Below are 16,304 nucleotides of genomic sequence, written 5' to 3'. Positions count from 1 at the left end.
TTATCTTTGAAGCGAAAACAGCCCTTCCAAGTAGCTTCATGTTTCCCCTCCTCAGCCCCAAAGCTGTCCCTTCCGCAGAAGTTAAAACTCATACACACACACACACGCGCACACACACACACACACACACACACACACACGCACACACACAAACACACACGACTGCCGCTTGTGCCACTCGTCGATATCAAACATTGTGTGAAAAACGGTCAAACCCTCAGTTTCTTTTTCCCCCACTGCATCCATCACCTCATCATTTTCAAGAAAAACTAAGTCATGATTAAAACACTTGAGCTACAACAGTCTACCTCTATAGATCAGGCTTCAAGATGAACATGTCCTAATTGTAATAATCGAGTGGCGATGCTCCAAAACATTTGCGTTCAAAAGATGCAATATCTTTGTTCATTGATACAGTGACAGATTCAGATTGCAGACATGGGGTGTTCAGGTTGCTACAGCAGATGTGTGAGAGGAGAGGGGAAGAGGGGATGAGCGCATCGCGGTATAGAAGTAGCATCCTATATTGCAATCCCAGAACCATGCTAAGGAAGGCCAATGTGTTGCTAATCAATAATGTCGGGTGTGACACTAAACTTAAAGCTTTCAAATAGATCAACGTATGGATTGCTGCATTGTGGTCTTAGCATACAGTAGGAGGATAGAGAAGCAAACCAAAAGTTCCCTGCAGTCCAGGAACATCAGTAAGCTAGAATGAGCTCGAGATGAGCTTGTGTGCTGAGAGAATATGGCTGTTCCCTCCTTTGGTTGTCCCCTATTCCAATGTCCAAAGAAAAACACAAAACAAAAGTAATTTCACAAGGACAATTAACGAGTGCCCGAGGGAGTGCACAAAGTCAGTTTGAATCTTTTTTGCTTGGTTATTTACTAAACTCTCTCCCTCTCTCTCTCTCTCTCTACACGCCTTAAAAAAAGAGTTTTATATTCCTTTACCCCATCCTTATAAAACTGGAAGCCACTGGCAGACAAAAGGTTTCAGACAATGGTCCTCATTCACAACGGCGTTTACGCTCATAAAGTGACGTAACGTGAGCGGAGCGTGAGCGGACAGGCATTTACGTGGATTCCCACATTACGTGGGAATTCATGAACTTGAACGTGAACTTGACGGTGACGTCGGATGGTCGGAATCTCCGCTAAAAGCTGCGCCAGCTCAGAGGGTCGTGTACTGCTTGCGTAGATTTATTCAGAAGGCTTTAGTCTTCATTCTGAATCAATTAAAAGTCCCCAAATCTCAGATAAAATATGTAGGAATGTGTCCAAAACATTGGTCAGCACATAAAAAAATGATAGCTTATATAAAAGCCAAGTATCACTTGGATGCCTAAATGCATGCATTCTAGAGGCAGGTTAGCCTAGAGTCCCATACAGAAACTGCCCCTGCAAACCCGACACCTTTTTATTTATTTATTAGGATATTTCTAGCATGCGCGATTGCGCTGCACTTGACAGCTTTCTACTCGCAGTGCAACGCGTTGTGAGCTTGTAGATCGGCTCTCGCGGACTCGCGCTGCATGTTAAAAAACAAACTCACAATTATAATAAGAACATACACTTATCTGCATTCTGCACTGTATGAATTCATTGGAAAATGAATTAGCCATATAACAAAATAGAAGTCCACATTATTGCATCAGCGTGCAATTCGGCCAGTCATAGTTTTAAGCCAGTGCACCTTAATTAATTATAATATGGGGAACTTATAGCTGGGCTGTAGGCTACTATATTGATGAGATCAATCAAGTTTGGTGCCAAATGTCCCGCGAAATTCGCGAATCATTTTAATATGACATCATCATAAATGAACCTGCACTTAGATCTGACAAAGAGGAGGCTACCCGCCGTATATGGTTGACATTTTAAATAGCTATAGGCCTATGCCTACGTGTCCATGATCAGAACAAATCCATTCTCCACATGGCATTCAGACAGATGACAGATGATAAAAATATCGGATATATGTTTTACCTCTGCAAAGGTGTGAGTGAGCAATTGTTTAATAGAAAAGAAAAGGCTTTATAATATAATTGCCAAGTATACGCTAGCTTGCTGCCTTGGTCCCGAACTTAAATAAATAAATAAAAAAGCTGCATTTTATACCGTAAATCAGCTTGACATTGCTGCAGCGGTGCGGAGCAGCGTTCACCGTTCTGTAAGCTTGGGAAAATGATTTATATAGTTTAATGGTAGGCTATAGACAATATAAAGAATCACGCACAAATGTAATGGTATATGGATGTAAAAAAAAGAGACTGCAGGTGGTGGTCGTCGCTCCGGCGCTTGACATGGTCAGATCATTTTCTTTTAATTTCCTAATATAGCCTAATTTCTTTCCAGCAATCATTTTTATTTTAATTTGTGAAGCCACTATACTGGAAAATATCATTATTTTGTTGCATTCCGTCAGGAGGACCTCTATTTCGTTTGAGCTGTAAGGCCTATAGTTCTTTTTTGTTTTTTTACTGCTGTCTGCTGAGTCATGCTTGACGCCTTTTATGGTGTGAAATGGGGCGTGGATCAATGCAAATTAAGTTATCCGCTGATTTTCCGATCATTTGGCACCCGTTCGCATTCACCTGCGTACCTCACAACATACACCTGCGTACCTGTGGTACACACCGCTCTTTGAATTGCACGGCAAAACAACGTTGCGTGATCGGACGGAATTTCCCGCATCAGTTTACGCTTCCGTTCCGCTTCCGTTACACTCTTGCGTATTTCTCCTTTGTGAATGAGGACCAATAAGTTTAGACAAGATTGTATGGGTTACGGTAAATAGGAACAGAGGAATGGCATCACATCCATGTGCCTATTCCCTTTTCTACAAAAATAGTGGAATAGAAATCACACGTTATCATCCAACACTGACATCTTCATACACATCTGTATACAGGTACAAATCTTGGTTAAATGCAATTCCCTCATGCAGTCATAGTTCCCAGGACGTCTACTGTCTCTGTATTGTCTATTGTAACCAAATCTGAGCGCACGGCGACAGCAAGTGACATCACCGGGTGTGTGCTTAAAGTCCATCCTAATAAGTGTCTGGTGGAGGGCATGATGCAAAATGTCAATGCCCCAAAATGCCCATCTTTCTGTGGGAGGAGGAGGGGTTATAGTTTTCCATCCGACTCACTTCTTTTCTTTTATGTTTTAAATATAGTTGAGGAATGCTGAAGATGTTCAGAATACAAAAAAAACAAAAAAAACAGATGAAAACAATTTCACATATCAATGCATGCAAGGTTAAGACCTCTGCGATGTGTGCACTACCGGAATTTTTTCCGCGGCCGCTGCCGACGCCAAGTTGCTGAAGCGCACAACTTTGATAATATCGATACTGATATTCTTCCGATTTTATCGCGAGAGATACAGGTGCAAGAAGGCGAGGTGATGATAAGGACAATTTGTATGCATGCCTCAACAACCCTGAGGTGGTTATCTCACACACACACACACACACACACACACACACACACACACACACACACACACACACACACACACACACACACACACACACACACACACACACACACACACACACACACACACACACACACACACACACACACACACACACACACACACACACACACACACACACACACACACACACACACACACACACTCCTGAACTCTCCTCCACCTTCTCTTTCACCGGGTTCTCAGCAGAAGCTCTGGTGTGCCAGAGTGTCCAGTAGGACCTGTTGTCTCCGTCTGCCAGAACAGATGGACATTAGATCCGCTTTCTGCTCGCCCAGCCAAAACAAATGACCTATACCTCCTCCCTTCCCCCTCCATTCACCCGCCCATTCATGCATCTTTTCATCCCTTCCTTCCTTGTTGTCTTCCTTCCTTCCTTCCTTCGGCTGCCCTGGATGTGCTCCATCTCTCGTGCTTCCTCCCACTCACTTGCTAGTGTTGCCTCAGAGACATAAACAAAGCCAGCCTCTTGTCACTCAGCACGGAGGGCTTTTTCAGTGTGGATGCCTCCATGTCAGCATTTTTTTCCAACTTCATTGAACCCGAGCAGAGACGGAAACAAACGGAGAAAACAAACGGAGAAAACAAAACTGAGAAATAAGGAAAAGGGAACGCAACAGCAAGACTAGTCTGTATTGTTGTTGTTGTTTTTTTAGCTCTGTCTCTGCTCCTCGTGAAAAACTCCCCAATGTAATTCGGGCCTCTCCTGGTCTGTGAACATGACCAGAACTTTCCACGGTCCGCACTTCTTCCAGGGGGGGCTACATACATCCCTAAAGAGGAGACGAGGGCCCATTCTCCTGTCCCCCAGGCCCCAACTCAAAGGACCTCTTTATAATCCTCAACGACAGTTCCAGGACTGGACCACTCCCCAAGGTAGCACAAAGTAGGACTGGGTGGAGGTCACAAATGTGTAGAAGGGGGCCAGAATGAGGTTTTTTTGGGGGGTGGGGTTGGGAAGACAGGACATCATGTGTCATCATCAAGCCTCTCTCTGCCTCAGGTCGGACAGAGAAAGTGAGAGGGACATCAATGGGGTTTCAGATCCAAGGAATGGAACGACAAAGAAATAAAGCGACCCGGCCGGCGAGTTTCATCTGTTTTTCCGACAGGGACCCACCGCCGTTTGGCTAGAGCTCTTTCCCTTGAAGCCCTCCTCCCCATCCTCCCTTCCTCCACCTCCTCCCTCATTCTTTCTCTCCCCGACCACCGCCGTCCAGGGGTTGGCCAGGAAGCCCCGCTGGTCCATTAGTTCCAAACCCTGCAGGATGTCCCTGTTGTGACCCTCCCTGCCCCCCCGCAACGACAGGAGTACGCCCCCTTGCTCCAGGCTGCCCGTACTGTTGCACTTCTTCACCGCGCCGCCGCCGGCGGGCGTCGTGGAGCCGGGCGACAGCAGCGAGGTGAGCGACAGGCTGCTCAGCGTCTCCGACAAGTGTTCGCTGTGCTCACCCGCCTGGCTGGAGCCGCAGCCCCCCCTGGTGGACGGGCCCATCATCATCACGATGCCCAGGTCATCGTCGGAGGGGTCGATGGAGTCGTCGCGGGTGTAACCCGGGCTGGTGCTGCCCCGGCCGCTGCTCTGGCTCCGCTGGTGGCCCCTGGTGGCCTGGAGGGTCAGCGCGGACGGGAGACCCGGAATAGGTCTCGGTGGGGTCTGGGAAATGGCGGTGCTGTTGTCGTCGTCCGGCGTTGGCGCAGCGGGGTAGGGCGGCGGTAAGGGCGCCATGGGCGAGGGAAGCTCCAGGTTCTGAGGGGGAGAGACGCTGAAGCTCAGGCCTTCTTCCAGCGTTGTCTGGAGGCTGCCCTCGGAGCTGCCCGTGGCCAGGGACGAGTCGCTGTGCGACGGGAACTGAAGACAAAATGAAAGGGCTGGATATGAACACTGCAGCTCATTGACGTTAACAACTCATGCCACATGAAAGTATAGGCAAATTAGCCAGTCTACAACCTCACAAGTGAAAGGTGTTAAGTGTCTCTGTGTGTTTTATAAATATTTTTATAAGTATTAAAAAAGAGATTGTGTGACTAAATAATAACTACATTGGATCCATTGGAACACAGATTCTTTCTATTTACTAACGGTTTTGAACATATAAGGTTTTCCACCCCGAAAGTAATAATACAATATTGTTTTTGCGCTGGCTACAATATTCATTATCACTGTCAACATGAAGCAGGTCACGGGCCAATCCCTTATCCAAATGAGCAGCAAACACAGCTCCCATCACGCCTTCACCAGAGCCATCTAATTAGCAATCTAATTACTTCCTCAAAACGACGTCTTTGAGGAGATGTAAGACAACATAATCATGGATTAAAGTATAATTAGTCTATGTTTGGCTTTCTCACATGTTGTCCCATCAAACAACGCCGTGGAAGAAGTACTCAGATGTAGTAATACCACAATATAAAAATACTCAAGTATTACAAGTTACAAGTGTAAAGGCCTCTATTCAAATGTTTTGTTGAACAAAAGTGCAAAAGGAATGGCATCAAACTATTGCCTATTTTCAAATAGCTATATAAAGTATAAAATATGGCTACAAGTGGTTAATGTATAGTAAATGTAGAGTAAAAATTACAAATTTGGCTGTGAGATGGACAAAATCGAACTAAGCAAGTAAATTAAATGCACATAATATTGTCTTACTACTATAATAGTATAGTATTTGAATAAAATACGTAAGTTACTTTCCACCTAATCTCTCAAGAACAGATTTGAGTGCTGCTAAGAAAACCATTGCCTCAGAACAAGGCGCCCTCCCCCCTTCTTGCCTGTGTGCAGAGCATCTTGCGCTGTGCTCCTGGAGAGCGCATGGAGGCCCAGGAGCCTGGCGAGGTCAGCCTCAGGCTCCTGGACAGGCGCAGACGCCTGCTGCTGTGGGGCGGTGCAGGGATGGGCAGCGCCGCAGGGTGGAAGAACTCTGCAGGCAGGTGGAAGACAGGTGATCTGCTACTGGGACCTCCTCTCCTCTCCTCCTCCTCCTCCTCCTCTTCACTCCTCTCTGTGTTGTTGCCACCTGAAACCAGACCTGGAGAGGAAGGAAGGTCGAAGTCATAACTTTATTAAACCCTATAGAGCACCGAAGTCCTGACGTCACTTTCAGTAGAGGGCACCAACACACAGGTTTATAGGTTTTTTATTTGTATTGAAATCTCCATAGGGCGATTTTATGTCGCTTCATATAAGAACTGTGTTTGAAAAATAAACCGATCACCCCAGCCTTTTCACTCATATGGATATGAAGCATCGACTGAAGGTGGAAATGTACAAATATACCCAAAGAGTAACAAAATAAGCGTTAGAAACGAGCCAAACAACCCAGAGACTACATTTCCGGGTAGGCTGCTTCTGCCCGCAGCCCGTCGCACAACCGAAACTGAACGTTAATTACGTTTATTTTTATTTTATTGATATATAATGTATCGTGGTTAGTACGAGTCGAGTCACCACCAGCTGAGCTTACGTCAACGAGGAATCTCAGGAACGCAATATGTTGACAGCTGGGCGTGACGTATATGCTCAGCGACATTGCATTCATATGTAGTTTCAAGGCTTTTGCGGTCACATTAATTCCATTTTCTCTAGAAACTGGCTGTATCAAATATGAATGGACATCATTAACGACGCACAGCCACTCCCCTGACAGTAACGCCGGGGTGGTCGGTTTATTTTTCAAACACAGTTCTTATATGAAGCGACATAAAATCGCCCTATGGAGATTTCAATACAAATAAAAAACCTCTACTGAAAGTGACGTCAGACTGCGGTGCTCTATAGATTGAAATGAGCCTGAGTTGGCATTGTACTTGGTATCCCGAATGCGCGCCTTAAAACACACTTGCCCTAGTTGGGTTTTTTACACCGACCTCATGCCGACCACACGGGGGGGGCGCTTCTTGTATTCTTGTATATGTTTTTACTGAGAATAAGGTTAGAAATGCGGTAAGTTTAGGGTTAGGCATAGTTTACTGGGGTTAAGTTTAGGAATAGGGTTAGCTATTGGCACCGTTTTACTAAGGTTATTTAGGTTAAGGTTAGGAATAAAGTTAGATTTAACCGTTTAAGCATAATTTATACTGTTACGTTTAAGAATACCAGGCTGTATGCCTGAGGCAAGTTGGTAAAAGGGTGAGTTTGTTGATATTCTTGTACTTGCGTTGGCTGTTCAGCATCCTGAATATAGATGCTGGGGTTCAATTGATTTCTTTCCTCTTTCCGTTTGTGTTTTCTTTGGGTTTTTTGAATGTTACGTAAATGATGCCTGAGACTTATATAGTCTGATAAAGTGCTTTGTCCAAAACTTGATAGAAACACAGCAGTCCAAAAACATACAATTATACTCATTTGACCAGCGCAACTTAAAATAACTTGACCCATTGCACACACTTATAATGGTGTCCGTTGAACCAACCAAATTTGAGGTTGGAAGGTGCCCTATAGTTATACAAGACACACACTCACACACGCACACACACACACACACCCCGGTTTCGTAGAATTAACACAATCCCCGTCGTGATTATTTATTTATCGCGCATTGCCAAGGTTTTTCCCTTTCCATTATTTTGAAGAGCCAAATATCTGTAACCGGATGTTACGATGACTTAATGATGTGTGTGCATGGTCTCTTGACCGGTGTGCATGGTCTCTTGAGCGGGACAAAAATCTGATATCTCCATAATAATTTCGAGTTCATAGTCCTGTTGCTTGTGTTTACATTTGCGCTGTGGCACAGCTACAATGTTGATCCCGCCTCTAGCGTCCGCATATCGCTCCGATCAGCATTTGATCGGAGTGCATCATCTCTGCCCGAGAGAGACCAGATGGGAGCAGGAGGAGGAACTCACTGCTGCCATCATCTGGCGGAGTCAGGTTAGCACCTTCCACCACCATCAGTCTGAATGGACTCACTGGGGCTGTGGTGAAGTGGCGTTCCATGCTCCTGGTCCGTCTGCGCCTCCATCTCCAGCAGGGCTATCTCCTCCTCGGGTCCAGAGCTGAGGGCACTGCAAGGTCTCTCCAGCCCCATCAGGGCCTGGTGGGTGAGGGTCTGGTGATGGCCTCCTACCTGAACACCACCTCCACCTCCCGCAGCCTCCTCGGAGCTGTGGGAGTCACTGCTGCTCCTCCCCTGAAAGAACACACACACACACACACACACACACACACACACACACACACACACACACACACACACACACACACACACACACACACACACACACACACACACACACACACACACACACACACACACACACACACACACACACACACACACACACACACACACACACACACACACACACACACACACAGAGAGAGCGAAAATAAAGCATTTTCCAATAAATCTATCGGATGGGATGACAGAGTGGTGCTTGTGAATGCGTGGGCTCTCACTCAGTTTTGCCATAAGCCTCACATAAAGAAACAGGATAACTGCACATGTCAGGGGACAGACTTCAGAATTGCAGATAACAGATATGTGTGATGAAAGATGGGGGGGAGGGGGGTCGATGCATTTTACATAAAGCGACTTGCAGGGCCTTGTGGTCACCGCTATAGGCTACCTTAACTTTCTCTGCTGCTATCTATTAGCATGAATGAAGTTAAGCTGTGCCACCATCCGTGTCCACTTTAAGAGGAGTTTGCCCCACACACACACTCTACACACACAGTTTGCTATCATTAGTGCAAGCGCACACTGTTTATCTGTCGTCAGAAATGTTTACATGTCGGGAGCGACGCGGTACAAAGTCACAAATGACATCCGAACTTTGGATGGCAGAAGATCCACCAAGGACAGCTCTCCAAAATTCCGACTTATGGAGGTTTGAAAATCCTGCTTGTAACCGAGGTAAATGGACTTCAGATTTAACGCCCCATAGCTGGTGGTGATAAAGTGTTGCCATAGCAACCGGATCAATGTTAAAAGCTGCTGTGTGGCTCAACCATTATATACACATAGTATACGTTGGGGTCTGTATAAAAACGGACCTAGCAAACAACGTCCCCTAGCGGCGGGGTCCGTATATATATGGAACTAGCAAACAACGTCCCCTAGCGGCGGGGTCCGTATATATATGGAACTAGCAAACAACGTCCCCTAGCGGCGGGGTCCGTATATATATGGAACTAGCAAACAACTTCCCCTAGCGGCGGGGTCCGTATATATATGGACCTAGCAAACAACGTCCCCTAGCGGCGGAGTCTGTATATATATGGACCTAGCAAACAACGTCCCCTAGCGGCGGGGTCCGTATATATACGGACCTAGCAAACAACGTCCCCTAGCGGCGGGGTCCGTATATATACGGACCTAGCAAACAACGTCCCCTAGCGGCGGGGTCCGTATATATACGGACCTAGCAAACAACGTCCCCTAGCGGCGGGGTCCGTATATATATGGACCTAGCAAACAACGTCCCCTAGCGGCGGGGTCCGTATATATATGGACCTGGTAGAAAAGAGTTAAGGCAGTGATTCAGCACCAGCATTATGGAGTGTATACACTATAGGGGCGATTCCCACCCGGATTGGATTTAATGACCCCCCCCAATCACATTTGAGTCTTTTTCTGCCTTTATTGATAGTCCACAGTGGAGGCATACAGCAAGGGTCCGCTGGGCTGTGTGTTATGCATCATTTTGCTGGTGCATAATCGTACTTTATACCAGCATTTCAAAATAAAGTGCCGCTTTGTGTAAAATAAATGTTCATTGCCTGGAACCATATCACTGCGGCGATTCTCAACCTTTATACTTTCAAGGACCCCCAGTTTCATATATGCATTAGGCCACGGCACGGTCACAGACCATGCACTTTGATTTGATTTCATATTTTTAGCTCTGGATTTTATCTCTTTATAGTACAGTAGACTATAAAATCCAGAGTAATTTTTACTCTGAGAGTGTACAAATTGTACCAAAAGGACCGAAATAAGGGTGGCACCATCAGTCACTTGTTAGAGAACTTTGGCACAAAATATTTTCATATATTATTATATTTTCAGTGTCCTTGAAATGAACTATCTATCTATCTAATCTATCTTCTCTGTCACAGCACATGTGCTTGGTCATGGCCCCTTGGAGTTGCTTTCTCCCCACACTGGGTGGCCCTTTAGTGCCATTTTGGATTCCTGCTGAACACTAGGCAGGGTGTGTAGCAGCCCGAGAGTTGAGAGCAAAGGAATGCGGAGGCAATGCAGAGACGAGAGAGAGAGGGAGAGAAAAGAATAATTAATGTTCCGTCGCACGGCGGTGTCACACAGAGAAAATAGCAGAACTACAAGCTCACAATGTGTCGCGGATGTGACACATTGTGAGCTTGTAGGTCTGCTATTCTCCGCATGCGACACTGTCGCGCGACAAACTATGCATGGGGCTCAAGAGTGAGCGTGTGAGAGAGAAAGAGAGGGCATCAGCGATGGGAGCTGGGGAGAGGTTTATTCATGAGATGGCCTGTGGTGGATGGAAGGAAGAGATTCTTCAAAGATTTGCTACTGATACATGTGGTGAATGGGATAAAGAGCCATCTGGAGCCCAGAGGTCCATTATCTCTAATTCAAATGAGAACACACTGAAGGAAAAAAACGTAAAAAGAAAGAAGCAAAAAGAAAGAATATAGAAAGCTTTGTGGTTACCGGTATATGTGTTTAGTGCTTGGAATAATGATTTAGCACTGAACCAAGGCATGGGTGCTCCGAGGCGATGGAAGTGCAGTGGTTATTGCAGTGGTTCATTAGTACTGCAGGGGCTCTACGGACACTTCTTATTGTATTCTGGACCAAACTTTTTCTACTTATTATATCCAAGAATGAGTGGTACAGGTGAAAAATTACATAACTTCCTCCCGAGCCCACCGCAGCTCCGACCGGGCGTGTAATTTTCACCTCTACATACTCAGTTACTAATGGATAAATTAGCACTGAGGACTTTGTTGTGCAACACAATAGTTAGTTCCTTTTTAAACTTTCAACTTTCAAATTAAAAACACGACCACAGTTAGCATGGAGGAACAGTTTAGAATATGTAAGAGTGCAATGTGGCGAAATTGTGGCACATTGTAAGCTTATAGATCAGCAATTTTCAAATACCCAATGTATATACGGTAGGTTTACAGTGGTTTAATGCTATACAGTATACATTTAGCTGTGGACCTCATGGAGCCCTGGAGTGTCTGCGTACCCCACTATGAGAACCACTACCCCAAGTCATTGTTTTCCTAGCCTGGCCCAGCCTGTATGATTTATGGTCTGTCGAAAACAGGCAGTGGATTGGTTCACCGATCTGAACACCCGCCCCCGCCCATCCCCGGTAGAAAACAGCGGAGAACACTGACGTCACCAAATTTGGAGCAGCGCCCCTCTCCACTGTTATTGGTTAGCGAAATACAATGAAGTGGGCTTCCTATGCCAGATTTTCCAATGCGTTTCCCCAGGCTTTCATTTTTGAGCTGAAACGAAAATAAAAGCCTGCATGAGTACCGAGGCTATTGTTGTCCTGTTTTTTCAGTCCTCACCATCATGCCCTTCCATGCACCCAGCAGCACCCACACCCACCTTGCCCTCTGGTGACACCCAGCACCCACACCCACCATGTCCTCTGGTGACACCCAGCACCCACACCCACCTTGTCCTCTGGTGACACCCAGCAGCACCCACACCCACCTTGTCCTCTGGTGACACCCAGCACCCACACCCACCTTGCCCTCTTGCGACAGCAGCTGGTAGGCTGTGTGTTCGTCCAGGCTGAGGTCGTCCGGCAGGGCGGGGGACGAGGACTTGTCCGACAGCTGCTCGATCTCCGCCATCCTGATCTGCTGCAAGGAATTCGCTCAGAATTACTCACATCTCGAGGGAAAAGGCAATAAAGGCATCTGTAAAGGTCTCCACACACCGGGCGCAAATTCAGATTTTTAAGTGGCGTTTCTCCATCGGTTTTCCGAAAAACGCAGCCGGTGTGCAACCACCTTTACTCTTTGAGTTCCTGGAATACGGCTAAAACCACTATTAGGCTCTATTGTAGCCTGTTCGGCACTCGGTGGTTGATTGTTAAACCGGATGCAATACTTACATGTGTGAGTCCACACCTTGTATTTATATTTTTATATTTACATGTGGCATCAGGGCCATGCAAGGACGTTTGGGACAGACGACGCAAAATTAAAAGTAGTTTACAAATTCATCATTTAAATTTCAGTAAGCTGAATTCAGTGAATAAAATAGTCTATTAATGACGAAAGAGAATTTTGAAACAATCTAAACCCACTCAAACAACAAAAGTGCATGTAGTTAAAATTATTCATGTTTATTTTAATTTTTTTACCCATTTATCGTCTAAAAGGCTAATCAACCAACCTATAGCAAGTTCACACTTTTGTGCGTGAGCCGTGAGGTGCATAGCATAGACATGTGTTGTTAGGCATATATAAAACTAGACTTCTCAGAAGGGGAGAACTAAGTTAGATCATGCTCTTCACTACCGTATGAATAGCTCTCGGTTGCTAGGCGATCGAGAAATGAATCGGAAGTTAAAAAGTCCGCCTCTGTCCATTTCAATGTAAACAGATCACTTTAGATGCATTTATCATAACTAAAGCGTTGCTGGTCACAGTTATAAAATGTATAACTTTACATAGCTGTTTTTACTTCCACAGTATTCTTTTCTTTAAAACCTAAACCACCCATCTGACCATTTAGCATGGCAGCCACGGCAGCCGCATGGGCCACAAACGTTTTCAAAAGACCTCTGATCCAGAAAAGGTTGGGTACAACTGATCAGTATATTCATAGAAATAATCCTATGAAGGCACTCAGGCAGGGACACAAGGGTGGTTCCTATGTGTGTATGTGCCTTGCATGTGGCATTTTATCATGGTTCAGTATGAGAAGAGAAATTGATGTGAATCTCTGATGATCTCCTTTGTTTGACTAATGTCTTTGACATGCCTCAGAGACAGTAAGTGTATTGATATACTTAGTCAGCGTCTGACAAAGTGAAGGAGTCACTACCCGTTGGTATTTCTTCCACATTTCTGTGAAGAAAGCAGGGGGCATCAGAGTTGTTTAAAACATAATAACATCACTTTGTCTTCATCAAACGAATAACGGATTCCCAGCGGACCTGAAATGGCAGCAAAGTGGGGAAACAGGAACAAGGAAGCAGTATATTGAGAGAGAGAGAGAAAGAGAGAGAGAGTGTGTGTGTGTGTGTGTGTGTGTGTGTGTGTGTGTGTGTGTGTGTGTGTGTGTGTGTGTGTGTGTGTGTGTGTGTGTGTGTGTGTGTGTGTGTGTGTGTGTGTGTGTGTGTGTGTGTGTGTGTGCATGTGACCAAAAGTCAGTGGTCATCCTTTACAATTGTGTCCATTGTTCCGATGAATGGATATCTTAATGCTACAGCTACAATGACATTCTAGAGAATTGTGTGCTTCCAGTTTTGTGCCAAACCATTTGCAGAAGGCCATCATGTCATCATGTCTGAACCATATCAAACAACTTTTGGAAAGGAATTCAAACGGCAAATGCAAGCCAGGCCTCATCGCCCAACATGATGTGCCTGACATCACTAATGCCCCTGTGGCTGAATGAAGGCAAATTGCAGCAGCAATGTTTCCCAAAACCAATTGGAGATTGTTATAGTAGCAAAGCACGTTACAGTTAGCCTGATTAACCACTCCCCCTTGAAATCACATTGCATTTCTTTCTGGAATGAAATGTATTCAAAGGGGAGTGGTTAAGTAGGCTACATTACAGTAGCAAATCATTTGCTTCAACAAGACCATTAATTAGGTCAGACACTGATGTTGGGCGATTGGGATTAGTGATAATTTAATTCCATAAGGGGCTGATAGGGCAGTGGTTCTCAAAGGTACTTGTCTGAGGGGGTTTCACCTACTGCTCAGTGCTTTGTACTGCCTGGAACAGTGCCCCTGTTTGTTCACTCACTCTATCTCCACAGTTCTAGCTTGGCTTCGAGTGCAGCCATGCACTTTATCTGCCGACTTAAATACAGATGCCTTTCTTGTGACAGAATGAGTTCTTGAAGACGGTTCAACGCGTCACACAGGGAAGTGAGCTTTGCGACCCCTTCGTCCTCGCCATTGCAATGTTCTACCACCGGCGACTTTTCTGAAAAAGGAATCTCGACGGCGTTTCACGTAACTCAATCCCGTATCTCAAACACTTGCCACCGACCTCCCCTTGGATATCCAACCTGACTTCATGTAAGAGAAGACTTGTATCCTGGCGTCCATTTCCTTGCAAAGGAACAGATGTGAGGTTAAGGGGCGTGTGCTTTGATGTGGGTTTTATAATCTTTCCAATGTCATTCAATATGCTATTCAATTCAGGGCACATTCTTCAGCTAGCCAGCATTTCTCTACGGATGACACAGTATGTAATTTCCCATTCAGATGCAACCGGTGAAATTATACACATGATCAAATCATTGCATGCACTTGCACATCACTCGCTGAGGGAAGAATTGGAAATGATTATGGATCTCACTTTCCAGCTGTTATATTTGGTCATTGTAATCATCAATAATATTGTAATTCTGTGAGAGGTGCACACAGACTGCAAAGGGCGTCCTTGTCCAATAGACACGTTAGCAGCGAGGAGACAGGGCAAGCTGTCCTTCTCCCCCATAGAGATGCATGTTAAATGACGGGATTTCTCCATATAAATAATCCATCATTTCAGGAGCAAGAGCATCAAAATGTCTTCTACATCTAGTCTACAAGGCTTGCAGTAGACTATGCACTGGAAAAAATATTTAAATAAACTAGAAATATGAGGAAATGACAGAGGGAGAAATCAACTTTTAACGACTACCCGACAGGAGTTTTCATGTTGCATGGTAAGACTACGGTCATTAGTATTATTGCCATCACCCATGGGTGGGTCAGGCGTGTAACTTTCCTAACGTTAAGCCGTGTAAATGTTCAACAACACAGCCATGCAAAATAACATTGACAGCTATGAGGTGGAGAAAGATTGACCTGCATAGCAACAGTTGCTAAACTATTTGGATTGGCATTGGACAATCACTTTTTGGGGTGAAATTTAGCGACATGCCTACTGACAGACCAAGGACCCCTGGTCTGGAATGTTAAGCTGTAGCTTTAAGATTTACATTGACCAGGACAAAGGACAGTAATTAGGAACAGAAATTAAAAAGGGTGTCCATTGACTATTGGTCATGTGTGTGTGTGTGTGTGTGTGTGTGTGTGTGTGTGTGTGTGTGTGTGTGTGTGTGTGTGTGTGTGTGTGTGTGTGTGTGTGTGTGTGTGTGTGTGTGTGTGTGTGTGAGAGAGAGAGAGAGAGAGAGAGAGAGAGAGAGAGAGAGAGCTTGTGGGCTCATGAAATATGGCCGACTGAAATCCAATGGAGTGTGGACTGTTGGCGATGTATTAACACATGGCCGTGGGTGAGAGCGACAAAGAGCTTCATAAAGGGAAATTCATGGCTCATATGCAACAGTAAATTACCACCACCCAAGAGAGAGAGAGAGAGAGAGAGAGAGAGAGAGAGAGAGAGAGAGAGAGAGAGAGAGAGAGAGAGAGAGAGAGAGAGAGAGAGAGAGAGAGAGAGAGAGAGAGAGAGAGAGAGAGGGAGAGGGGTGCTATGAGCAGGAGAAATAGAGCAAGCCTTCTAAGCAGCTCATGGATTTGAGAGTGGCAGCAATATGTGCTATAGGTGTGTGTTGCTTCCAGCTATCATTAACCACCCCATGAAATGGAAATCAGAGCTCCAAGTGGCACCAACACAAATAAAGTGTGATGCCACATT

The 16,304-nt window shown here is 45.4% G+C and overlaps 1 protein-coding gene across 1 annotated transcript in view; it reads right to left on the bottom strand.

The window, feature by feature from the left end:
• Positions 1-3,640: 3,640 nt before the first annotated feature.
• The window catches only part of LOC306936104 (voltage-dependent T-type calcium channel subunit alpha-1I-like), a 363,333-nt gene continuing 350,669 nt past the window's right edge, over positions 3,641-16,304 (bottom strand). Inside the window, exons 39-42 of the mRNA XM_079519541.1 lie at positions 12,218-12,334; positions 8,426-8,645; positions 6,286-6,542; positions 3,641-5,359 (exon numbers count right to left, since the gene is read on the bottom strand). Of these exons, the coding sequence (XP_079375667.1) occupies positions 4,601-5,359; positions 6,286-6,542; positions 8,426-8,645; positions 12,218-12,334 (1,353 nt within the window). The 3' untranslated portion in view covers positions 3,641-4,600. The remainder of the gene's footprint in view (positions 5,360-6,285; positions 6,543-8,425; positions 8,646-12,217; positions 12,335-16,304) is intronic.

This window comes from Electrona antarctica, assembly GCF_951216825.1.
Source record: "Electrona antarctica genome assembly, chromosome: 14".
NCBI lineage: Eukaryota > Metazoa > Chordata > Actinopteri > Myctophiformes > Myctophidae > Electrona > Electrona antarctica.
This window is presented reverse-complemented; position numbering and strand designations above follow the sequence as displayed.